This window comes from Fringilla coelebs (genome assembly GCF_963513975.1).
Source record: "Fringilla coelebs genome assembly, chromosome: 2".
In the NCBI taxonomy this organism is placed as follows: Eukaryota; Metazoa; Chordata; class Aves; order Passeriformes; family Fringillidae; genus Fringilla; species Fringilla coelebs.
In genome coordinates, this window is record NC_140029.1 from 116,824,767 (window position 1) to 116,849,259 (window position 24,493).

The 24,493-nt window shown below is 49.2% G+C and overlaps 1 protein-coding gene across 1 annotated transcript in view; it reads left to right on the plus strand.

Moving 5' to 3' along the window:
• The window catches only part of C2CD3 (C2 domain containing 3 centriole elongation regulator), a 41,462-nt gene that overhangs the window by 4,485 nt on the left and 12,484 nt on the right, over positions 1–24,493 (plus strand). Inside the window, 18 exon segments of the mRNA XM_084226771.1 lie at positions 566–710; positions 1,107–1,261; positions 1,944–2,150; positions 2,573–2,685; positions 4,235–4,353; positions 5,206–5,328; positions 6,031–6,474; positions 6,732–6,883; positions 8,155–8,398; positions 9,095–9,278; positions 10,620–10,800; positions 11,805–11,977; positions 18,441–18,561; positions 19,338–19,606; positions 19,952–20,041; positions 21,069–21,677; positions 22,430–22,738; positions 23,717–23,855. Coding sequence (XP_084082897.1) covers positions 566–710; positions 1,107–1,261; positions 1,944–2,150; positions 2,573–2,685; positions 4,235–4,353; positions 5,206–5,328; positions 6,031–6,474; positions 6,732–6,883; positions 8,155–8,398; positions 9,095–9,278; positions 10,620–10,800; positions 11,805–11,977; positions 18,441–18,561; positions 19,338–19,606; positions 19,952–20,041; positions 21,069–21,677; positions 22,430–22,738; positions 23,717–23,855 — 3,777 coding nt within the window.

Below are 24,493 nucleotides of genomic sequence, written 5' to 3' on the forward strand. Positions count from 1 at the left end.
CAGGGGAAACCCTTAAGTCAAACTAACCCCAGCTTGTATCTAAAGATCTTGCACCTACTCAGGTGTAGCTTGGAGTCTTTTCTATTCAAAGTAAACTGCCCTGAGGTATTACTGGTATCTTAAAGCATTCCAGAAGTTACAAAGTAGTGAAAGGTAAAAATTAGACGTTGATATTTATAGGTATATTTTACAATGAAAATCGTTGAGGTCTGGAGTCAGTTGCCCAAAGAGGTTGTGGAGCCTGACGCTTCCAAGACCCCCAGAATCCGGCTGGACAGCTTTTTATGTGCATCCCTTCCCTTGGAGCAGGGGTTGGACTGAGTGATGTGCAGAGCTCTGTTCTAAGCCGGGCTGTCCCTCACTTCCCACGCACTGCTTTCCTGGGAGGGCAGAGGTGTTGTCCCGAGGTGGCCCTTCAGGCTGGCTCACAGACGTGCTGTGTGAGCACAGTGCGCCCCTGGCCAGAGCCAGCATGGCCCAAATCCAGGATGGAATATTGTCCACATCCCTTGGGGACTGCCTGCAGGAGCTGGAACGCTGAGGTTTCTCTCTCTTGTACCCACAGCGCTGATTTCTCCCCGGGGCAGCTTTGGGATCGAACGGGCTCCCTGTGGGACTCTCTCTCCCTCGGCAGCGAGGTGTACGACAGCGAGCTGGGGGATCCCCACTACGACCAGAGTCTGCTGGAGAAGCTCTTTTACACAGCTCCTGTAAGTGCAGGTCCAAAGGAAACGTGCCTTCCCTGATGTGCAGAGCAGGAAGTGTGCATGATCAGAAAAACGACAGATTTCAGTATTTTAGAGCTGCATAAACATTAAGTTTCATACAAAAATGCTTTTGAGTACTTGTGTACATTGCTTGAAATTAATATTATTAAAAGAATACTGTTATGACTACAAAGTCAAGCAACAAGTTTGGAAATTGCTGCCATTGAGGCTGTCCAAGGATACTTTTTGTTTCTTAAATGCCTGAAATTTTGATACCGTTTTAATTGTTTCAGTTGATGCAATGCACAAGTTGTTTTGCATGAATGTATTGTGACCATTATGGAACTCTCTGCACAGTGGTAATTAACTTCTTATTTATGTGCATTATTTCTGCTTTAGAAATCTGATTCCAGTCTGAGTGACTTCCTCAGTGATAATGATGTTAAAGCCTCAAAAAAAGCATCCAAGACAGAAACTCTCAAAAAAGCGGGTCCAGTGAATCCACAGAAGGATTTTCAGGCCTTTGACCAGAATGTGACAGAAACTAAACCCAGGTAGTTACATCAGTGACTTTTGTTTTACCTCATCTAAACTGCATTCCCCTTTTTTTAATATGGAACTAATGAAAGTGCCCCTAAAGATCCAGTTATCAAGCTTATCTTGTACAACACAGTTAATGTAAAGGTTTTGTGACCATTTTTATTACCACTTTAGCTCCAAACAATTATTTCTGATTATTTTTCTGACTAACACTGCTGTTTTTACGTCAGGTAAAATTCATATCCCCGGAGGAACCAACACAAAATCATTTGCAACTCAAGTCTTGCAAATGAAACAAATGAGATTTAAAACTATGACAAAAATCCTGTTGCTGTTCCTCTGCAGCAGAGACTTGTCCTGGTGTGTAACTGTATTATCTCTCTGCTCTTGTACATGGCATTAAATGAAGCTTTTCTTTTTGAAGAGTTAGGATAAGATTTTTTCAGATCAGCAGTGTGGAACATGCAGTTTCTGGGTTGTTTTTTTTTTTCAGTTATGGACCCCAGATATTGTAAGATTTTTGTTACAGAGAATTACAGAGGCCACCAAATTTGTTGCAAAAATATGTTTTAAATGTATGTTTTAGTGAACCTTTGGCAGTTTTTAAGTAACATCCCTCCAAGCTACAATTCCCCTCTTCATGTGGTCATGTCAAGAGTGTTTCTGCAGTCCTGAACCTTGATTCTGTGTCTCCAGCTGCTCTCCCACTGCTCCTCCAGAAGACCACAGAGAAATGGCTCTTCTCACATCTTTGGGTGCAGACAGGTTGGCATTGCTGCAGCAAGTACACCTGGCCAGAGTCACCATAGAGAGCCTGAAAATCCCTCCTGAGAGCATCCAGATCTCACCCAGGAGGAAAAGTTTGCTGGGGAAGCCTCCACGGCCCATGTCTGTCCATAAGTGGTAAGGGGCATTGTTTCTTCCTGCTTTGCTGTGCCTTCAGGGCAGATCTCCCTGAGCTCTCCTGTGTAGTGCAGCTTCCCAGGCTCTCCAGACTTCTGAGAAAATTGTATCCCAGAGCTTGGGAAAGCTAGAGGTGTGACTGATTTATCCTGATGTGGGCTCACTTCAGGCTGTGCCTTTCCCAGGGTTTGGGGAGCTGCAGATGTGCAATACGCTGAAAACAAAAGGGGGTTTCTCGGAGGAGAATCTGGCACGTAGATGATCACTGGAAGGAATTAATAGAATGGAATAGGTGTTTCAATTATCCTAAAAAAAAGTGTTGCAGTCAGCTGTGAATCTGGAACTTGCCTGCTGTGCTCAGTTTCAGGACTCACGTCAGATTCCTGTGGATTGTGGTCACCCTGCCCCTTTTTTATTCACAGCACCTTCTTTGTGGAGTACCACTTTCCTGTGAGAGTCTCCAAGGATGAAAAGGGACAGGTCTCCATAGCGACAGAAGCAATTCGAGTAGCCTCCAGTAAAATCACAGATGATGGTAAGAGCACCATTCTCCCCCTTTAGATTTAGTTTTGTTGACTCCATCTCTTAGAAATTATTTAGTCATGTTTTCCACATATTTCCTTTGCTGCCTGAAAATCACAGTGTGATCAGTGGCACCTCTGCCCCCAGAGTTGCTGTGCTGCAGGTGGGGGAATGATCCTCTCAGGTAGAAGGAAGCCAAATGATTTTTAAATTATTTTTTTCTTCCAAGAAGTATTCATATTGGGATTTTCAAATTTCTTTTCCCAGGGAAAGAGCAAGTTATTAAGCCCATTCCTTCATTTGAACATAAAGCCAGTATTCTTTCTGCAATAGTGGGAGGACGATCAAGGACTTTTAGAAATATCAGAGATACTTATAGCTCAAATAAACAATTCCCAGGTGTTGAAGTATGTCCTGTAGTATCTCCAATAGCTCGCAAAATCTGCTGGATCCAGGGAATCTCCAGTCCTGTGCTCAAATCACCAGACATTTATCTTTGTACAGAGAGTCACCAGTGTTTGTGTCCCTGGGAACAATTTCTGTTTCTGTTCCCACTGAGCTGACAATGGATGAGCAAGATGCTCCCTGCCCAGTCTTCCCAGATTTTGGAATGCCAAGGTGACGTTCAAATGCTCTCCTATGTGGTCTTTCATTGGCTTTGCATCTTTGAGTGGCACTTGAGAGATTTTGAGTTCTCTTGTATATTCTCCATTTGTGGCCAGAGAAAACATCTGTTTCTTCTGAACTTTTGTAATACAACCTTTGGAATTCAAGACTCATCCATCCTCCTGCCCTTTGCCTTGTATGGAGTCCAGCTCCTTGGGACCTAGAAAAATAGATTATAAAATAGAAAATAATTTGAAGAAGACTTTAAGTCAATGCACTGTAGCATTATCCTTCCTGAGAGTTGTTTATGTCATTTATTAAATATGCCCAACGGGGGAGATTCCACAGCCATCCCAGACAAGGTGGGGAAGAGCTGGGCATCCAGTTGTAAATTTCCTAATGCATAACCTGAATTTTTGTCATCACAAGAATATTTCCTTGTCCTTTGTGAACACTGGTTTTGTACTTCTCGCGCTCCCTTCCAGACCGAATGTGAATGTGTTCTGTCTCTGCTTGCAGACACTGCTGTTCTCCTGAAGCTGTGGTTTTTCTTGCAGCTCAGCTTTGGCTCCCTCAAGAACCATCTTGAACTCTGTTAGTTAAAATGAGGCAGGGGTCTCCCAGTGAGGAAGGGCAGCTCTTACTGCATTCTAGAATGGCAGAGACTTGGAGTCACCTGAAGTCTTTAAATACTGTTATAATGTTGGTTTATTTTAGTGTATTTAATAATTTATTAATTATTTATATTAATTGGTCATGAATTCATAATCTTAATTTTGTCCTGCTGGCCTCCTGCTGTTTGCTGGCCTTCAAAAATGAAAACCAGTCTACTTTGGCCTTGGTGTCAATAAACAGTGCAGAAATAAATGATTGTGTTTGTAACAGAGCACCCTACAGGGGAAAGTTTATTTACATCAGGTAATTTTGGGTATTTGTTGCTCCTGTCTTCCTTGCAGTGGTGAAATTCCAGCAGCAGTCTGTGTTCCCTGTGTGGCTGGGGGGAAGGATGATGGAGCACTGGTGGGGCTCTGACCTGGCTTTTAAAATCTACATGAGAAAAAGCACACAGAAAAAGGTATTTACTACAAGTTGTTCCTTCTTTGTGTATTGAAAAGCAGAATTCTTTGCATTTCCCCTTCCCACAGGCACTCAGTGCAGACAGTCAGATATTAGGGGGAAAAATGACATTACCCTGATTTGCTGCTCAGGCTTCACAGAATCACAGAGCATTCTGAGGGACCCACAGCATCACCCAGCCCAGCCCTGGCCCTGCACAGACACCCCAAAATCCCACCCTGGACATCCCTGGGAGTGCTGTCCAAACACTTCTGGAGCTCTGGCAGCCTCGGGGCCAGGGCCATTCACTGTTCCAGGCTTGTCACTCCTGTCACTTCATTAAAGGATTTTATGAGTTTGAGACTGGCAAGCAAAAAAAATTCTACTTCCCTCATCTTTAAGACTGTTGTTTAAGCTGTGAAAACTGCTGTAACTTGTGCATTTTGGGGTGGAAAAGGTGTATTTCTATCTGATAAGATTATTTGCATAGCCATCTGCCTGTGATGAAGATGGTGAGAGGGGTTAACTCAGCATGTGTTATTTTAATCAACACCAAGGATATCTGCTTTTCTTTTAATGGGAGAGTAAATTGCATCTCTCAGTATGGAAATTGTGCTAATTCACTAGGATTTAGGTTATTCAATTTTTGCATGAATCTGGAACTGTTTACAGTAGGTTCCAGGAAAATTTGTCTTGGTGTTCTAGTGAGACTTGAAATTGGAAGTAATGGCGATTTCCCAAATCCCTGAATCCCTGTTGGTACAACTGACACTGGGAATGGGAGCCAGAAAGCTTTTTTTTTTTTTTTCCCTACAAAAATTCTTTAAATCTGATAGAAATCATGCAAAATTAACTCTTTGCCTACCCTCAGCCCGTGGCCATTGGCTCAGCAGCACTTCAGCTCCGCAGGGTGATTGAGGCTGAGCTGCTGAGTGTCAGCTGGGACATACCTGTGGAAAAAGAGGGAGATCACACACAAGTTGGGCCACTAAAGGTATGTGTTTTACCATCTCTGCCTTGAATTGTTACTAATTTTGGCTCCACACTCTTATTTTTAAGTCCTCTATTCTCTCTTTGTTTCAATTTACCATGCCTCAGATACAAAGCTTTGCAAGACCAGTATGAAATAACATGAACCATTTTTTATTCCTTAAGGCTTTGGAGAAATATTTTGAAACTCCTGCATGTCTAGGAATGTTGTCAGTAAGCTGGGACTTGAACACAGAAACCACTCTGCAGGCAAATTTTGAGTGGCACATATTCAGGGCTCGGAGCTTTGGCTTCTTCTTCACATGTGGCAAGAGCTGAGGTCTCTCCTGCTGTGGAGGCCTGGTCTCCCTTGTCCTTGTCACTTTAGGGATTATCTTCTCCAGCCAAAGTTTCTACCAGTTTGCTCAGCTTCTGAATGAGAAGCACTAACAGTTTGAGAGAGTTAAGAATGGGGTGAGATTTAAGGTCCCTTCCAACCCAGAGCATTCAATAATTCACCTGTAATTGTGTGGTTTTGCACTCCAGCCTGGAATTTATTTCTTAAAGCCACGTGTAGTTTATTTTGCAGCAAAAGCTGTAGCTTGCAGCCACCATAATGCCTTGGGGTGAGTTTTGGAGCCAAAGGTGTGATGTGTTCTCCTGAGTTTCTGTTGCATGCCTTGTTTCTGGACGGGGCACATCTGGCCAGCTCTGCCTTGCCTTGCAGGTGTCCCTGCAGCTCGTGGCCAGCAGCAAAGGCTTGGCCAGCGCCACTGCCAGGTCAGCTACAGCCCCAGCTCAGGCCATGAGAGGGGCCCAGCTGGGCCTGCAGGAGCCCAGCAGGACGAGTGGGAGTGCAGAAAGCCCTCTCTGCTCCACGAGGAGCCCCGAGGAGTGCCAGGGGCCGGGAGCGGGCGGCAGGGACGTCGCGCAGCCGCTGTGCCCCGTGCCAGCCCGGGATGGGGTGGCACGCATCCCCCCTGCTCAGGAGGAGGGCTTACTGCTGCACGTGCTCCTGATGGTGCCTGATGGAAGGGACTTCACTGCCGAAGGCTCTGAGCTCCCCAGTTCCTGCAATGTGTATTTAAACTGCAAACTGCTCAGCACTGAGGAGGCAACGAGATCCGCTGTCGTCTGGGGCACGAGACAGCCCGCCTTTAATTTTTCTCAGGCAAGTGACGTGTTCTCCATTTCCCACTGATGGAAGTGTGGTATTCCCCACTGACAAACACATTTCCAAGTTAAGTTACTTTTTTTATACGTAGAAACATCTCTGTTTCTGTGTTGAACACACATTCGATTTTTAGCTTCTGTCTCCAAAATGCACAATTCTGTAGACTGGAATAAAGCAGACTAAGCAGAATGCTCTGTACTTAGCCAGTAATTTCCAGTGTATTCTGTGTACTAATTCTGCTTTAAACCTCTCAGGTGATGCCTTTTTCATTGACCTCCAAACACTTGGAGCGGCTGAAGAACAATGTCATGATTATTGAAGCATGGAACAAGCTGGGAAGCCCTGGCTGTGACAAATTGCTGGGATTAGTGAAACTCCCTCTGCATCAGTTTTACATCTCATTCAAGTAAACTTGTTTTTTTCCCCATTTTTTATTGGCCTGGGAAATATCCTAGCTGAAGCTTAGAGAAGGAATTTGGTGATGGTGTGTGGGGGTTATGTGGGAGGGTTCTTAGTTACACTTCATAGCAAAAGGCATTTTTGTCCTGCCAAGCCTCCTGTAGCCCTTTCCTACAGTGAGCAAGGTGTGAGTTACACTGTCCTTGTCCAGAAGTACAGATAGAGTGTGACAAATAAAGTCACTGCGGTGCATCAGGGGTGGTGCCTGCTTAACCTGTGGTCCTATGATGGAATAAAACTAGAAGAAATCCAAGTGACTACACAGGAGAATGAAGTGTGCCTTTCCATCAGTAATTTCCCAAGATTGTGACTGATTGGGTTTGCCCCTAATTATGCTCTGCAGAGATCCCATAGGGATGCTGGGTGTCAAAAAGTCTCCAAAACCTTCATATTTTTATAGTGTTCTTATCTGATGGGATTCTCCAGTGTTCTTTGGACTTTTTGGGTTTAATCTACTGGCTTCTTGTTCATTTAAGTAATATACCTGCTTAAAACAGTTTAAATTGCTGGAAGTACTGGACAGAAGAAATTCTTCCTAATGCAAAGGACTTATTCCTTTTATTTTGGTCAGACCTAGTGGGATGTGGAAACCAGGTGGTGCTGGAGCTGACTGGCTCCTACTTTGTTAGTTATTATTGTGTCATTTGTATCATTTTTTTAGTAAGCCACTGTGGTTTATTTGTGTGTATCTTAGAATCCCAGAACAGTTTGGCTTGGGAGGGACCTTAAAGCCCATCCAGTGCCACTGGCACCTTCCACTCAACCAAGTAGCTCCAAGCACCACCCAACCTTGCCTTGAATAATTCCCGTGTATGATTTTTACATCTTTCTGGGAGGCTGTCACTGTTGCTTCTTTTCTTCCATGCCCAAAGGCGCATAATCATAAAAGTATAATATGGCTACAGGGTGTTAATGGGAGCCTTGTTCCCACTCATCCCTTTGTTCACAGATCTCGAGGCTGGCTCCTAGTTAAGGTGCTGTTAGGTTTTGGGAAATTGTCCTTTGTCATTGCTGGAAATAACTCCTTGCACCCAGCAGCTCATGGGTCTCTGCTGAGTGAAGATGGGATATGAGACAAATTTCAGAGGAATGGGAACAGACTGGTTTTTATCAGCATTGAAAATCCCGTCTAAAACAAGTTCTGTGTGATGCTGTTCCTGCTCAGAAGGCTCATGCTCACGCTGGGGCTTTTTTGTTTGTTTTGGGATTGTCCTGCAGGGATGCCAAGGTTTCCCACCTGCTCCTGCAGGCTCAGTACCCGGTGGTGGCTGTGGATGGCCTCGTGCCCGTGGTGGATGTTTTCACGGGCCGCACTCGCGGCAGCCTGAGGGTCACCCTGGCCATGGGATCAGCTGACCAGATCGTGGCCCTGCAGAGGCTCAAATCTGAGGAGGGAATGGTGCCTCCAGTCACACAGCGTCCTCCCCACTCCCTGGACCACCCAGCTACACAACCCACACTGGTATTTACTCTTCAATACACCCCATTCTCATGTTAAGGACATGTCAAAAGGGTTTTACCAGGGGGTTCATTAATAGATGAATGATCCCCAATTTCTTCTTGGAGCTGTAGCCAATTTTGTTATATTCTGAAAATTGTACACAGAATTATATTGTTTATACTCTTTTTTTACCAGCTTGCTCTCACCAGTCTTGACTTTATGCCCTTTTTATTGCCTTGCATGTCCACTGTTTCTGTCTTCACAAGTCCAGTAAAAACAAAAAACCAGCAAAATTACAGAAAATCTTAATTCTCACAGCCTTATTGTGGAGGTTTTGCCACTACCTTGGAGTTGAATAGGTGGGAACTTTTATGCATTTTATGTACTTTGCAGGAAAAAAATAATTTCTTTCAGAGTTTCAGTGTTTCTGTAAACTTTAGGGGGAAAATGGTAGATAATTTTTCTGTCCCCCATCTCAGGCTTCTTAAATCCTTATCCCATGTAATTCTTTGGATTGGAAAAGGCCTCTATGCTCACTGAATCCCACCACTAACCCAGCCCTGCCAAGGCCACCATTAAACCATGTCCCCAGATGTTACATTCACATGGCTTTTAAGTACCTCCAGGGATGACTCAACCACTTCCCTGGGCAGCTTGTTGAAATGTGCCCAGAATCCTAAAGTCATCCTTTCATGTGGCTTCCCCTTTTTTTGCTAGCAGTTGGATCTAGAAGGGGAAGACCTGATGGAGCACGTCTTTGAGATCCAGGTGGAGAGTGTGAAAGGACTCACTCCTCTGCAGTCCACGGTCTGGGGAGAGGCTGACTGCTACGTCCAGTACTATTTCCCAGTTCAGGAGGCTGGCTGTGGTGCACTGCAAGGACCTGGATTGCATGAGGATGGTAAGTTTGTTTTATAATTTTGCCTTATTTAGAGCATTGCTAGAATTAAATACTATTTAGTCATGTTCTCTCTGCCTAAGTAAGAGGGGGCATGTTTTTCTGAGCTTTCAACAGCCAGTGCTTATTTTCTTGGAAAAACTGGGCTTGGGCTGTGTCACTGGATTCAAAGCATTGTTTGTCTGAGGCTGGTGGCTAGTTCCCAGTGAAAAAAAAACTAATTCCAAATCTCTTCACATGGTATCTTCTGTTAAAGGTGCTAGAGGTCTGTGCCAGCTGGTCTGACAAAGATGCAGGAATGAGTCTGCAGGGAATGGGGAGATTGTACACGGTGAAATTCAGCAAGGGCTTTATATGCACAAGCCTTTCAGGGTGCTCATTTTGCTCTCCACATCTCTCTGACAGGAGAGTGCAGCCAGCTGGGGATCAAGCTGTGCTCCCAGGCACCAGGGGACAGGACAAGACGAGATGGCCCCAAATCATGCTGGGGGAGGTTTAAGTTGAATATCAGGGAAAAGGTCTTCATTAGCGGGGTTATCAAGCCCTGGCACAGCTGCCCAGGCCAGCAGTGGAGTCACCATTCCTGGAAATGTTCAGAAAGTGTTTGGATGTGGCACTTGGTACATGATTTACTGGGCAGCCTTGGCAGGGCTGGCTTAACAGCTGGATTTGATGATCTTAGAGGCCTTTTCCAACCATAACAATTCTGTGATCTTCATGGATACACCAACAGAAGAGTTGATTGGTTTAGATCACTAGGATTAACACAGAATGGTTTCAGTGGGAAGGGACCTTAAATCCCATCCATTCCCACCCCCTGCCATGGCAAGGACACCTTCCACCATCCCAGGCTGCTCCAAGCCCTGTCTAACCTGGCCTTGGGCACTGCCAGGGATTCAGGGGCAGCCGCAGCTGCTTTGGGCATCCTGTGCCAGGGCTTCACCTTCCTTTTGGGAAGAATTTCTTCCCAATATCCAATCTAAGCCCACAATTTTTCAGATTATAAAAGAATATTTAAATAATTGTAATTGTAGGGAAGAATGTAGTGTTGTGTGCTTTGCATCACCACTGAAAAATGGGAGGCAGTAAAATGGTTCCATAGTGAGTCCTGGGGGATTTCTGTACTGCCTCTTTAGCTGTAGTCCCCAGCCTGTGGCTCACAGGGCCATGGGGCTGCATGAATTGCTTCTAAAAGCTTTGTGAAGTGAAGCTCAGAAGAGCAAGCTTTGTCCCAGGAGGATTTCACTCTCTCTCCATGGGTCCCACCTCCTGAAGGATTACAAGCAGAAAAAGATTGCAATTGCAGCTTTCAATCTTTTTTAACCAGTTCTGCTTGATTTCTAGGCATCACATTAAAGCCATTTAGAACAGCTACCACTTTGTGTGTCCCTGATCCCATCTTTAATGATGAACATCATCATTCCCTCTTGGTTCCTGCTGATGTCCCAGTCCAGAGGCTCCTGGTCAGTGCATTTATGGCACCAGGAGCAGCAGGAGGAGGAATCCAGTTTGAAGTCTGGTGCAGGTACAGAACAACGTCCTATTCTTTGTAGATTACACAGCAATACTGTTAGAGGTACATCTGATCTTGAAACATCTCTAGCTCTGGAATGGAGATTTCATAATATTATTTAATAATAGCGAAAAAAAACCCGGTAAGCTCATCAACATTTGGTGATGGCTATCCGCACTTAAAACCTGTGAGCCTTTTTCCTCACCAAGAGTCCTAATTACTTCTTTTTATAACTTAAAAAGTGTGTGTTATCAGTTTGCTTTCTTCCATCTTTTAATCAGCATAACAATCTAAAAGTAGTTTAAATGCTTGACACATCTAAATTTTACTTAATAGCACCCTGAAAGTATAATTTCATTGTGCAGGATTTGCTCTTTTCCCTTATACAAATCACTGAGTACAAGAGAAATAATAAAAAGTGTTTTGTAAATTCAAGATGTTTCTTTGGCTACTGAAGCTAATTATTAGTAATGGAGAGCAGAAGCCATGAAGACAAATAGCTTTAGAAAAAGATAACAATCTGTTCATTCTGCAGTAAACAAGTCAGGCTTTTTAAAATTTGCAAAGTCACATAAGAATTACTATGAGCCGTTCATAAGATACAGTGCCAGAATTTGTTTTAGGATGAAGCTGATGCCAAGTAATGCACTAAGAAAAGGTTTAGAGTAATTTTTTTACGCTCACAATCTGGTACCTCAAATCTGTTCGGCAAGAGAGGTATTTTCATTTAGTAACAAGAATTGATAGCAGAGAATACTTGGTGCCAGATCCTTCTCTTGTTTTTCTTTGGGATGCCAATTTTTAGTGGAGTTCTTGCTTGTTGACTTGTCAGGACTAGTGCAAGTATGTATTTGTAGCATTATCTGCATAAGCACCTAATGATTCTTTTCTTCAGTGGAAATACATTTATTTTTCTCCCTTCGCTGGGGAGACTAATTAGGCTTTGTAAGACACTCAAAGTTGACTTCTGTGCAGTTTGAGAGAAATGTTGATGCTGGTTTTTTGTGTCCTACCAGGTATTATTACCCAAATGTCAGAGACCAGCTGGTTGCCAAAGGGGCCTTGCCTTTGTCACGGCTCTGTGCCATGGTGACTCTGCAGCATCGCGAAGAAATAGGGATTCAAACTTTTAACCTTCCCTTGGTCCCCCGGAGTGATTCCTCAGAGGAATTTCATCTGCGCTCTTCAGGTGAGCAAGGCTTGTGGGTTTCCCTTCAGGTGGTAAAGCCAGGCTCAGTTGAGGAAACCTCTGAGCAGCACAGCAGTGTTTGATGGTGTGTTAGTAAAGGACAAAGGAAATGGCCTCAAGTTCTGCCAGGGAGGTTTAGGTTTGATATTAGGGAAAATTTCTTCCCCCAGAGGGCTGTCCAGTCCTGGCACAGGCTGCCCCAGGCCATGGTGGAATCCCCATCCCTGGCAGGATTTAACGGGTATGTAGATGTGGCACTTAGGCCAGGGAAGAGTGGTAGCCTTGGCAGTGCTGGAGGAGTGATTTAGCTCCATGATTTATGAGTCTTTCCCAGCCAAACTAGTTTTCATACTGTGTAAATTTCTGTCAAATTCTATAAAATCTGTTTGCCTCCAGGGCAAATAAAAATATGGATTCGCATTGGCAATTGAAACCAACCAGGAGTGCTTGGGTGCAGCCACAGGAGGGTGCCCCTGCAGCCTCACAGCCCGCAGTTCTTGTCCATAGCCACAGAAGGGCGACACTGAAGCCCCGCAGCCTGCAGTTCTTGTGCGCGACCGCAGGAGGGCGACACTGCGGCCCTGGCGGCCTGCAGTTCTTGTGCGCCACCAGAGGAGGGCGACACTGCAGTGTTGCGGCCTGCGGTTCTTGGGTACAGCCACAGGAGGGCGACATTGAAGCCCCACAGCATGCAGTGCGAGGGCGTGGCCACAGGAGGGCAACACTGCGGCCCCGCAGCCTGCAGTTCTTGTGCGCAACCACAGGAGGGTGCCCCTGCAGCCTGCAGTTCTTGTGCGCCACCACAGGAGCGCAACACAGCGGCCCAGCAGCCTGCAGTTCTTCTGCGCGACCACAGGAAGGTGCCCCTGCAGCCCCGCAGCCTGCAGTTCTTGTGCGCCACCACAGGAGGGCGACACTGCAGTGTCGTGTCCTGCAGTTCTTGTGCGCCACCACAGGAGGGCGACACTGCAGTGTCGCGGCCTGCAGTTCTTGTGCGCCACCACAGGAGGGCGACACTGCAGTGTCGTGTCCTCCAGTTCTTGTGCGCCACCACAGGAGGGCGACACTGCAGTGTCGCGTTCTGCAGTTATTTTGCGCTACCACAGGAGGGCGACACTGCAGTGTCGCGGCCTGCAGTTCTTGTGCGCCACCACAGGAGGGCGACACTGCAATGTCACCGCCTGCATTTCTTGTGCGCCGCCACAGGAGGGTGACACTGCGGCCCTGGCGGCCTGCAGTTCTTGTGCGCGACCACAGGAGGGCGACACTGTGGCTCCGCAATCTGCAGTTCATGTGCGCCAACACAGGAGGGCGACACTGCAGTGTCGCGTTCTGCAGTTATTTTGCGCCACCACAGGGGGGCGACACTGCAGTGTCGCGGCCTGCAGTTCTTGTGCGCGACCACAGGAGGGCGACACTGCAGTGTCGCGTCCTGCGGTTCTTGTGCGCCACCACAGGAGGGCGACAATGCAATGTCACCACCTGCATTTCTTGTGCGCCGCCACAGGACGGCGACACTGCAATGTCACGGCCTGTAGTTCTTGTGCGCCACCACAGGAGGGCGACACTGCAGTGTCGCGGCCTGTAGTTCTTGTGCGCCACCACAGGAGGGCGACACTGCAGTGTCGTGTCCTGCAGTTTTTGTGCGCGACCACAGGAGAACGATACTGCAGTGTCGCGTCCTGCGGTTCTTGTGCGCCACCACAGGAGGGCAACACTGCGGTGTCGCAGCCTGCAGTTCTTGTGCGCGACCACAGGAGGGCGACACTGCAGTGTCGTCTTCTGCATTTCTTGTGTGCCACCACAAAAGGGCGACACTGCAGTGTCGTGTCCTGCAGTTCTTGTGCGCGACCGCAGGAGGGCGACACTGCAGTGTCACGGCCTGCAGTTCTTGTGCGCCGCCACAGGAGGTCGACACAGCGGCCCTGGCGGCCTGCAGTTCTTGTGCGCCGCCACAGGATGGCGACACTGCAGTGTCGTGTCCTGCAGTTCTTGTGCGCCACCACAGGAGGGCGACACTGCAGTGGCACGGCCTGCAGTTCTTGTGCGCCACCACAGGAAGGCGACACTGCCGTGTCGTGGCCTGCAGTTCTAGTGCGCCACCACAGGAGGGCGACACTCTGGCTCCGCAACCTGCAGTTCGTTTGCGCGACCACAGGAGGGCGACACTGCAGTGTCGTGTCCTGCAGTTCTTGTGCGCCACCACAGGAGGGCGACACTGCAGTGTCGCGTCCTGCAGTTCTTGTGCGCCACCACAGGAGGGCGACACTGCAGTGTCGCGGCCTGCATTTCTTGTGCGCAACCACAGGAGGGCGACACAACGGCCCAGCAGCCTGCAGTTCTTGTGCGCGACCACAGAAAGGTGCCCCTGCAGACCCACAGCCTGCAGTTCTAGTGTGCCACCACAGGAGGGCGACACTGTGGCTCCGCAATCTGCAGTTCTTGTGCGCGACCACAGGAGGGCGACACTGCGGCCCTGGCGGCCTGCAGTCCTTGTGCGCGGCAACAGGAGGGTGACACTGCAGTGTCACAGCCTGCAGTTCTTGTGTGCCACCACAGGAGGGCGACACTGCAGTGTCACCACCTGCAGTTCTTGTGTGCCACCACAGGAGGGCGACACTGCAGTGTCGCGGCCTGCAGTTCTTGTGCGCCACCACAGGAGGGCGACACAATGGCCCAGCACCCTGCAGTTCTTGTGCGCCACCACAGGAAGGTGCCCCTGCAGCCCCACAGCCTGCAGTTCTTGTGCGCGACCACAGGAGGGCGACACTGCAGTGTCGTGTCCTGCAGTTCTTGTGCGCGACCACAGGAGGGCGACACTGCAGTGTCGTCTCCTGCAGTTCTTGTGCGCCACCACAGGAGGGCAACACTGCAGTGTCGTGTCCTGCAGTTCTTGTGCGCCACCACAGGAGGGCGACACTGCAGTGTCGCGTCCTGCAGTTCTTGTGCGCGACCACAGGAGGGCGACACTGCAGTGTCGCGTCCTGCGGTTCTTGTGCGCCACCACAAGAGGGCGACACTGCAATGTCACCACCTGCATTTCTTGTGCGCCGGCACAGGAGGGCGACACTGCGGCCCTGGCGGCCTGCAGTTCTTGTGCGCGACCACAGGAGGGCGACACTGCAGTGTCGCGTCCTGCGGTTCTTGTGCGCCACCATAGGAGGGCGACACTGCAGTGTCTCCACCTGCATTTCTTGTGCGCCGCCACAGGATGGCGACACTGAAGTGTCGTGGCCTGCAGTTCTAGTGTGCCACCACAGGAGGGCGACACTGTGGCTCCGCAATCTGCAGTTCGTGTGCGCGACTACAGGAGGGCGTCACTGCGGCCCTGGCGTCCTGCAGTTCTTGTGCGCGACCACAGGAGGGCGACACTGCAGTGTCGCGTCCTGCGGTTCTTGTGCGCGACCACAGGAGGGCGACACTGCAGTGTCGTGGCCTGCAGTTCTTGTGCGCCATCACAGGAGGGCGACACTGCAGTGTCGTCTCCTGCAGTTCTTATGCGCCACCACAGGAGAACGACACTGCAGTATCGCGGCCTGCATTTCTTGTGCGCCACCACAGGAGGGCGACACAACGGCCCAGCACCCTGCAGTTCTTGTGCGCGACCACAGGAAGGTGCCCCTGCAGCCCCACAGCCTGCAGTTCTTGTGTGCGACCACAGGAGGGCGACACTGCAGTGTCGCGTCCTGCAGTTCTTGTGCGCCACCACAGGAGGGCGACACTGCAGTGTCGCAGCCTGCAGTTCTTGTGCGCCACCACAGGAGGGCGGCACTGCAGTGTCGTGTCCTGCAGTTCTTGTGCGCCACCACAGGAGGGCGACACTGCAGTGTCGTGTCCTGCAGTTCTTGTGCGCCACCACAGGAGGGCGACACTGCAGTGTCGCAGCCTGCGGTTCTTGTGCGCCACCACAGGAGGGCGACACTGCAGTGTCGTGTCCTGCAGTTCTTGTGCGCGACCACAGGAGGGCGACACTGCAGTGTCACGGCCTGCATTTCTTGTGCGCCGCCACAGGAGGGCGACACTGCGGCCCTGGCGGCCTGCAGTTCTTGTGCGCCACCGCAGGAGGGCGACACTGCAATGCCACCGCCTGCATTTCTTGTGCGCCGCCACAGGATGGCGACACTGCAGTGTCGTGGCCTGCAGTTCTTGTTCACCACCACAGGAGGGCGACACTGTGGCTCTGCAATCTGCAGTTCATGTGCGCCAACACAGGAGGGCGACACTGCAGTGTCGCGTTCTGCAGTTATTTTGCGCCACCACAGGGGGGCGACACTGCAGTGTCGCGGCCTGCAGTTCTTGTGCGCGACCACAGGAGGGCGACACTGCAGTGTCACGGCCTGCAGTTCTTGTGCGCGACCACAGGAGGGCGACACTGCTGTTTCGTGGCCTGCACTTCTTGTGCGCCACCACAGGAGGGCGACACTGCAATGTCACCGCCTGCATTTCTTGTGCGCCGCCACAGGAGGGCGACACTGCGGCCCTGGCGGCCTGCAGTTCTTGTGCGCGGCCACAGGAGGGCGACACTGCAGTGTCGCGGCCTGCAGTTCTTGTGCGCCACCACAGGAGGGCGACACTGCAATGTCACGGCCTGTAGTTCTTGTGCGCCACCACAGGAGGGCGACACTGCAGTGTCGCGGCCTGCAGTTCTTGTGCGCCACCGCAGGAGGGCGTCACTGTGGCTCCGCAATCTGCAGTTCGTGTGCGCGACTACAGGAGGGCGTCACTGCGGCCCTGGCGGCCTGCAGTTCTTGTGAGCGGCCACAGGAGGGCGACACTGCAGTGTCACAGCCTGCAGTTCTTGTGCGCGACCCCAGGAGGGCGACACTGCAGTGTCGCGTCCTGCAGTTCTTGTGCGCCACTACAGGAGGGCAACACTGCAGTGTCGCAGCCTGCAGTTCTTGTGCGCGACCACAAGAAGGTGCCCCTGCAGCCCCACAGCCTGCAGTTCTTGTGCGCCACCACAGGAGGGCGACACTGCAGTGTCGTGTCCTGCAGTTCTTGTGCGCCACCACAGGGGGGCGACACTGCAGTGTCGCAGCCTGCAGTTCTTGTGCGCCACCACAGGAGGGCGACCCTGCAGTGTCGTCTCCTGCAGTTCTTGTGCGCGACCACAGGAGGGCGACACTGCAGCGTCGTGTCTTGCAGTTCTTGTGCGCCACCACAGGAGGGCGACAATGCAGTGTCGCGGCCTGCAGTTCTTGTGCGCGACCACAGGAGGGCGACACTGCAGTGTCACGGCCTGCATTTCTTGTGCGCCACCTCAGGAGGGCGACACTGCAGTGTCGTCTCCTGCAGTTCTTGTGCGCGACCACAAGAGGGCGACACTGCAGTGTCGTGGCCTGCAGTTCTAGTGCGCCACCACAGGAGGGCGACACTGTGGCTCCGCAATCTGCAGTTCGTGTGCGTGACCACAGGAGGGCGACACTGCGGCCCTGGCGGCCTGCAGTTCTTGTGCGCGGCCACAGGAGGGCGACACTGCAGTGTCGTGGCCTGCAGTTCTTGTGCGCCACCACAGGAGGGCGGCACTGCAGTGTCGCGGCCTGCAGTTCTTGTGCGCAACCACAGGAGGGCAACACAACGGCCCAGCAGCCTGCAGTTCTTGTGCGCGACCACAGGAAGGTGCCCCTGCAGCCCCACAGCCTGCAGTTCTTGTGCGCCACCACAGGAGGGCGACACTGCAGTGTCGCGTCCTGCAGTTCTTGTGCGCCACCACAGGAGGGCGACACTGCAGTGTCGTGTCCTGCAGTCCTTGTGCGCCACCACAGGAGGGCGACACTGCAGTGTCGCGTCCTGCGGTTCTTCTGCGCCACCACAGGAGGGCGACACTCCGGCCCTGGCGGCCTGCAGTTCTTGTACGCGGCCACAGGAGGGCAACGTTGCAGTGTTGTGTCCTGCAGTTCTTGTGCGCGACCACAGGAGGGTGACACTGCAGTGTCGTGTCCTGCAGTTCTTGTGCGCGACCACAGGAGGGCGACCCTGCAGTGTCACGGCCTGCAGTTCTTGTGCGCAACCACAGGATGGCGACGCTGCTGCCCTCAACTTGCAATGCTTGGCTTTTTCCACAGGAGGGCGACACTGCGGGACCCAACTTGCAGTGTTCCGCCTTGGCCACCGGAGGGCGACACTGCGGACCCTGACTTGCAGTACGGTGGATTTGCCACAGGAGGGCGACACGTTTGGGTTGAGCTTGCAGTGCTGCAATTTACCCACAGGAGGGCGACACTGTGGACCCCGACTTGCCGTTCTTGGCTTTGGCCACAGGAGGGAGACACTGCCGGCTCCACCTGAAGCGCAGCCTCCTGCACCACCAATCTCAGTGGATTTGGGGCGTTATTTTTTTAGAAAAATTCTAATTAATAGAGTGCATTTTTTATTAGTAGGCATAGCTAAATTTTGAGTATGTTGTATGTACTTGTATTGAGGACTGAGCATTTTTTTTGTTCCTTTCTTTTATTTAATTCAGGTTTGCTTGATGTGAGTGTGAGGTACCAGCGATCCCCAAAAACAGCAGCTGGAATAACTGCTCAAGCCATTTCTCTTTCTGTACAAATACACAGGGCAGCTGGTTTGCAGGCAGCAGCCAGGTAAGGCCTAATTCAAAAAGGACCACTTTGCACTTAAAACAGCCTTATCTGGAGGCAGCAGGCTGCGGCATGAGGTTAGATCAAATTCTTTCTGGCCAATTTTCCATCTGCAGAGACCAAGATTCAAAGTGGGTCCTGCTCCAAAGTGAAAATAACTTTATACAGACCATCAGCAGCTACTGTGGTCTCTGAAGCTGCAGTACAGGCTGGTAGCATTTGTTCTGCAAAATGATGCAGGTTGGAAGGGTATGTTTTCCTACATTTCCACATTTTTTTACACCAAAGACTGATATAAAAATTGGCTGATATAAGATGGTACCTATTTGGGCACTGGATCCTGGTGTTGCTGCTGCTATTTAAAAGCTATCTGAGGTTGTTTTCTTGCATTTCACCGTGAAAACCTCAATAAACTGACTAGGAAATGAAACACATTCCTTTCCACCTTAAGGCTTTTGCCGCCCCTGTGTGGTATCAGCTAGATTTAGTTCCTGAACATGTGATTTTCCAGAGTCAGGAAAGGGCTAGAATAGAGGGAGTCAGTTCCACAAGAGAAGGATGGCTCCTGGCATTCCAGAGCCACGGTCTGACCCTTTCTCAGTGTTGCTGGGAGACCCTGGCCCATCCTAATTCAAGCAGACCCTGAAAGGTGAGGATCACTGTTGTATGGTGCTTGGAGAAGTCAAGGGAATGGAATGACCCCAGACCCTCATCCTTCAGGTGTATGATCTGAGTAAAACCTTCTTTTCTCTTCTTTTCTTTCCCCACGTGGGGTGAAGGGCTGTGGCCCAGAGGAACCCCTCTCTGCAGTACTACGCAGGGGTGGGAGTCAACGCCTACGTGTGCGCGCTGCCGTCCTTCCTGCCCCCGGCACAGGCGCGCCGCACGCGCGCCGTGCCCTGCTCCTTCTGCCCAGAGTTTGGGCATCACCTGCAGTTCCTCTGCCATCTCATCACCCAGAAAAGCAGTGGAGAAGCCTCTTCGCTGGGGGAGCTCTTGCAGTCTGGCAGTGTTTTTTTCTCCATCTACCATCAGAGCACCAAGTCAGGTAAGGACAGCAGGGATGGTTGCAAGGATTGAATGCTGGTGCAGAAATCCTTTTAGAATAGGAGAAAAAAATATTCATGGAATATTGGGACTTGAAGAACCTCCCTGCAATGAGCAAGGCCATCTTCCAGCAGGTCAGGTTGCTCAGAGCCCTGTGCAGGGAGCTCTGCAGTTGCTAATAGATGTAATTATCTAAATTGTCTTTGGGAGAGATTGTTCCCCTTGTGCAAAGAGTTTTTGAGACTGCCAGTGATGAAGATCACCTCTTATCAGCTGTCTCTTCTGTCAATCACTTCTAAACCTTACCTACCAGTTGGGTGTATTTACAAAATTATTTCTTTTCCAGCCACTGACAAATTGGCTGACAGAACATCCAGAGATTATCTTCTTGGGACAGTCACAATCCCAACCAGAGACCTGCTGACAAGAAGATCAGGTAACCCAGCAGTGCTGTGCTGCTGACATTCTGTGTAAATGATATTGCAGTTCCTTAAAACTACTTCCATTCCTGTTTTGGGGGGTTGGTTTGGTTTTGGGGGGAGTTTCTGGGTTGTTTTAGACCAAGATTCTTTCAGATGTTCCCCATGTGTTCAGTAAAAATCCTGTATTGGGAAAAGGACATAAAGGTTGTTGTTTGAAAATCTGTTTTCAGGGTATAGGATGTTCAATGGCTGAATAAATATTCTGGGACTACTATGGAGAAATTTAACTCCATTCCAGCTAAAACCAGCGCCTAAAATCCTTAGGACTTTATTCAGCGTTGTTTATTTTCTAGATGGAAAGTCCAAAAAAAGCATCAGGTCATGAGCTGTAGTGTTTAGTGCAAGGCCAGTGACTGCTTTTCAGATGTCAAAGCTGGAAAAAGAAGTCTGAGATAGTTAGGAAGCAGTAGGATTTACTCTTCTTTTTTTTTTTTTTAACTGTGTGTGGAATATCTCAATGCTCCCTTTGGGTCCCTTCCTCTTTAGAAAATTCTGTGAAATTTCTGTGAAAAAAATGTTCACATATCTGTCCACTAATAAACTCCTCTATCTAGTATTCATTTGGGATTATTATGCCTTGTAATAATGATGTTTTTATTATTTGCTTTGGTTATTTCTGCTTTAATTTCAGTGAAGTTCTCCACCCAAAATTTTGAGGTTGTTTTTAATGGGAAAGAGTAGGAAAGAAATGAGAACACATAATTTTATAATTGAGTATCCAAGGGATATAGTTTCATGGTAAAATGGGTGTTGTTAATGAGCTGAAAATCCTTTGCGATCAGAGCTGCTGCTGAGGTTTTTAGAAGGCCAGCAACTTATTGCTCTTTCAGATTAGAAATTATTTAATAAAATTCCAAACAAGAAATAGGGCCTTGGTTTATTTGCCATTCTGGTCCTTGGTTGGTGACCAGAGGGGTGGCCATTCTTCAGTGACATTTTTGGGAAGCTGGGACAAGTCTAACAGGCCCTTTCCTCCCGAAGGTGTTTCAGGCTGGTTCCCGGTGACCCTCTCGGAGGAGCCGCTGCCCGCACTCTGCACAAACACCCTGCAGGCCGTTGTGGGAGGGCTGGAACTCTCTGTGGCCTTTGCCCATCAGGGTGACAGGGAGCGTGTTCTGGAGGCTGCCAGGCTCCTGGGGTGGAGCAGTGAGGAGCTCCGCGAGGACAGCCAGGGCTGGGAGCAGAGTGCCAGCCCGGTGGCTGTGACCATCTCCACGCCACGGGTGTGGCTGCCACTGCACTGCGTGCTGCTGGCAGGCCAGACCCAGCTGCACAAGAGCACTCACTGCTACCTCAGGTACAAACTCTACAACCTGGAGCCCACCTGGACGTGGCTGAGGCGGCCAGAACTGAGCGACGACGCAGAGAGCGTCACGGTGAGCTTCAGGAAACCCAGCAAGGTGACTCTCAGACGGAGCCAGGGGCTGCTGTGGTTCTTCAGGGAGGAGAAGTTAGAAATCCAGGTGTGGTGGGCGTATGGCAAGGAAAATGAGGTGGAAAGACCCCTTGACTCGGATCGTCTCATTGGATCTGCCTATGTCGACCTGGCAGCGTTAGCAGAGAGATCCAGGAGAACGCTGAGTGTTAGTGGTGAGTCCCTGAAACATTCCTCCCTGCTGGCAATTTTATGGGCTTCCTTCTCTAGTCACTTTAAACAAAATGTTCACGAGTTTGTTTTGTCCCGCACAGAATCCCAGGGTGGTCAGGGTTGGAATGGATCTCACCCAGTCCCACCCCCTGCCCAGGCAGGGTCACCTGCAGGAGGTGACACAGAAATGCATCCACAGGGGTTTGGGATGTCCCCAGAGATGGAGACTCCAGGCCCCCTCTGGGCAGCTGTTCCAGGGCTCTGCCCTCTTCATGGGCAGAAGTTCTTCCTCACGTTGAGGTGGAACTTGTGTTTTAGTTTATGGCTTCTGTCATCTACATGGTACTCATCAGCTTTGTGGACTGATAAGCTTTTCTTTTAGATATACTTAGGAAAGGGAGAAAGAACAAGAGTTAAAACAAATTTTTATCCAGGGTATATGTTATATTCTCCTCATATATGTATATAAAATTATGCATAGTTGCTGTTCCCAGGGCTCTCAGGAAGTTGATGTGCTTTAATCTGAGTGACTGGGGGAAAATGAAGGTGTACCAAGTTTGGGGGATTGGTCGTGGTTTTTAATGTTTCCAGGCTTGTACTTCTGGGTGATAACTCACATAGAAATTACACTGGGAATCAAAATTCGCTCTGGTGGGCTCGTGAGGTCTCTGCAGTAATGAGCTGTAGCAGCTGCTCTCCAAGCTCCTGCTTTTCCCGTGGCTCAGTTCCTGGCTGTGTGTGCACTCTCCTGCAGGTGTTTATCCCTTGTTCAGATGCAACGCTGCAGACCTGGCAGGAGCCGCCGTGCGCGTTCACGTCAGCCTCGCCCCCAGCCCCCCTGCCCTGCCCAGAGCTCCCTGTGCTGAGGAGTGCAGCAGCAGCGAGGCTGAAGGCACAGGGGAAAGCCCTGCTCTGGGCCAGCAGGTCTCTGACAAGCAGCAGGTGGAGGTTGAAAGTTCAGGGATCACCAGTGGCCAGCCGCAGGAAGAAGACGTGATGTTTCTGGAAAACACAGTCGCTGTCAATATCCTTGTGGAGAGAGCAATGCATCTAAGTTTAAAAGGTAACATCTCACACACACATCCTTTCTTTTCTGTCTTTCCTGCCTTTCTTTTTTCTTTCTTTGTTTTCTGTTTCTTTGTTTTCCTCTGAGATCTGTTCCTGCTCCAGCACAGTGAATGGCAGGGATGGATTTTGAACTTGGCTTCGTGGTGTCGCAGTCCCAGTCGCTGTGTAAGTACGGGGGAAGCAGGAGGCTGAACTGCACAGCCTATCCTCCTGAATAAACTCCAAAATATAAATAACTTAATGCTCCCTGTTAGAGAGGACGCCTGAATTCTGAAATTAGGCACTGTCTGAATAGCAAAGCTCCAGGTTAAGCCCTGAGTGAATAACTGAACCCCGAGATGCCCCTGTCTCACAGACTCTTGTAAATCAGCACATAATAAATTTGTAAAGCTGGCTCACTGTACTCAGCATTTCTTCCCCTGATAACACAGCTAAGAGTCAAATGCAAGCTATGATTTAAGGGTTTGTAATTCTAAAAGAATCTGAGCGCTGCAGATGCATTTTTATAATCATTCTAGAATCTTCTGGAATCCCTAGTCTTTGAAAAACTGGTGCAATTTTGTTTGTTATTGCAAAGTTTTTGATGATATAAAGGAGGTTTCTTTTGAGTATCGCAGAAATATTTAAATATTTCTGTCTTGCAGCATGGAGAGTAGCTCAAGCCCTGGAATAGGATCCTCAGGACCTTGGGTGTATTCCTAGCTTTACTTTTGACTTCTTAGATGATCTTGGGCAAATGGTTTTTCTGTTTCTCCCTTGAATATTCCAGTTTCTGCTCTGTGGAAGGTTCATGTAATGTTTGCTTCCATTGTAAATATAACACGCCATCAGCTCCACCAGTGAAAAGGAGGATTTTCCAGATGGTGGATTTCTTTGCCAACTGTGTGGTCTTAACTGCTGAACTGCCTTTAGATTTTGTTGTTGTTGTTGTTATTAATTTTAAAAGTCTGTGTTTAATTCTCTGTCATTTCAGGAAGTCCCTTGACAGAACGTGAAGTGGCAGCCCCCAGCAGCTGTGTGTCCTTTGCTGTTGCTGGAGCAGAGGCTCCAGTCACCACTCCAGTGATAGGAAATACAGACTCACCAGTCTGGGACTTCCAGCAGCAAGCAAGGTGAGAGATGGGGAGTCACACTGACCCTCCCCACATATCAGAGCCAGGCAGGTGTGAAAAGGGCATGTGCTTTGGGGTTTCTTAGCTCAGACATGGAGATCTGAGCTTAAATTTAAAAAGATTAATTGACTGCTTCAGGGAAACTCAGCAGACCAAGTCATACATGGCAGTATTCAGGAATTAACCTGTGTGATCCAATCTGGTATCTCCAGTGTTTTAAATCTGAGTCCCTTCAAAGAACTTAAAAACTGCTCTACATTTAATACTTCATTTTTCTGTTTGTTTATTTTTTATTTCCAGCACTGAACTTCAAATATAACAGCTTTGAACCATAGCCCCAGTGCTTTGCTGTCACCATGTTATTGAGTCATGAAATAAACTGTATTTCTGTTCCTTCACAGTTTCTTTGCCCCATCTTTTAAATGTACAGCAAGAGGGAGGAGAGGGAAATGCTTCTTGAATAAGCAGAAGCCCAAACTATGTAGAAATGTGTTACACTTTGAGGCTCAGTAATTTTGGGGTTTGTTTTGTTCCTGCCCCCATCAGTACAGAAAGAAACTGGTTTGTCTGGGTAGATAATATGGCACTGAAACCTCAGAAGCATTTTACTGCTTTTGCCTGCTTTGCATAAAATATTC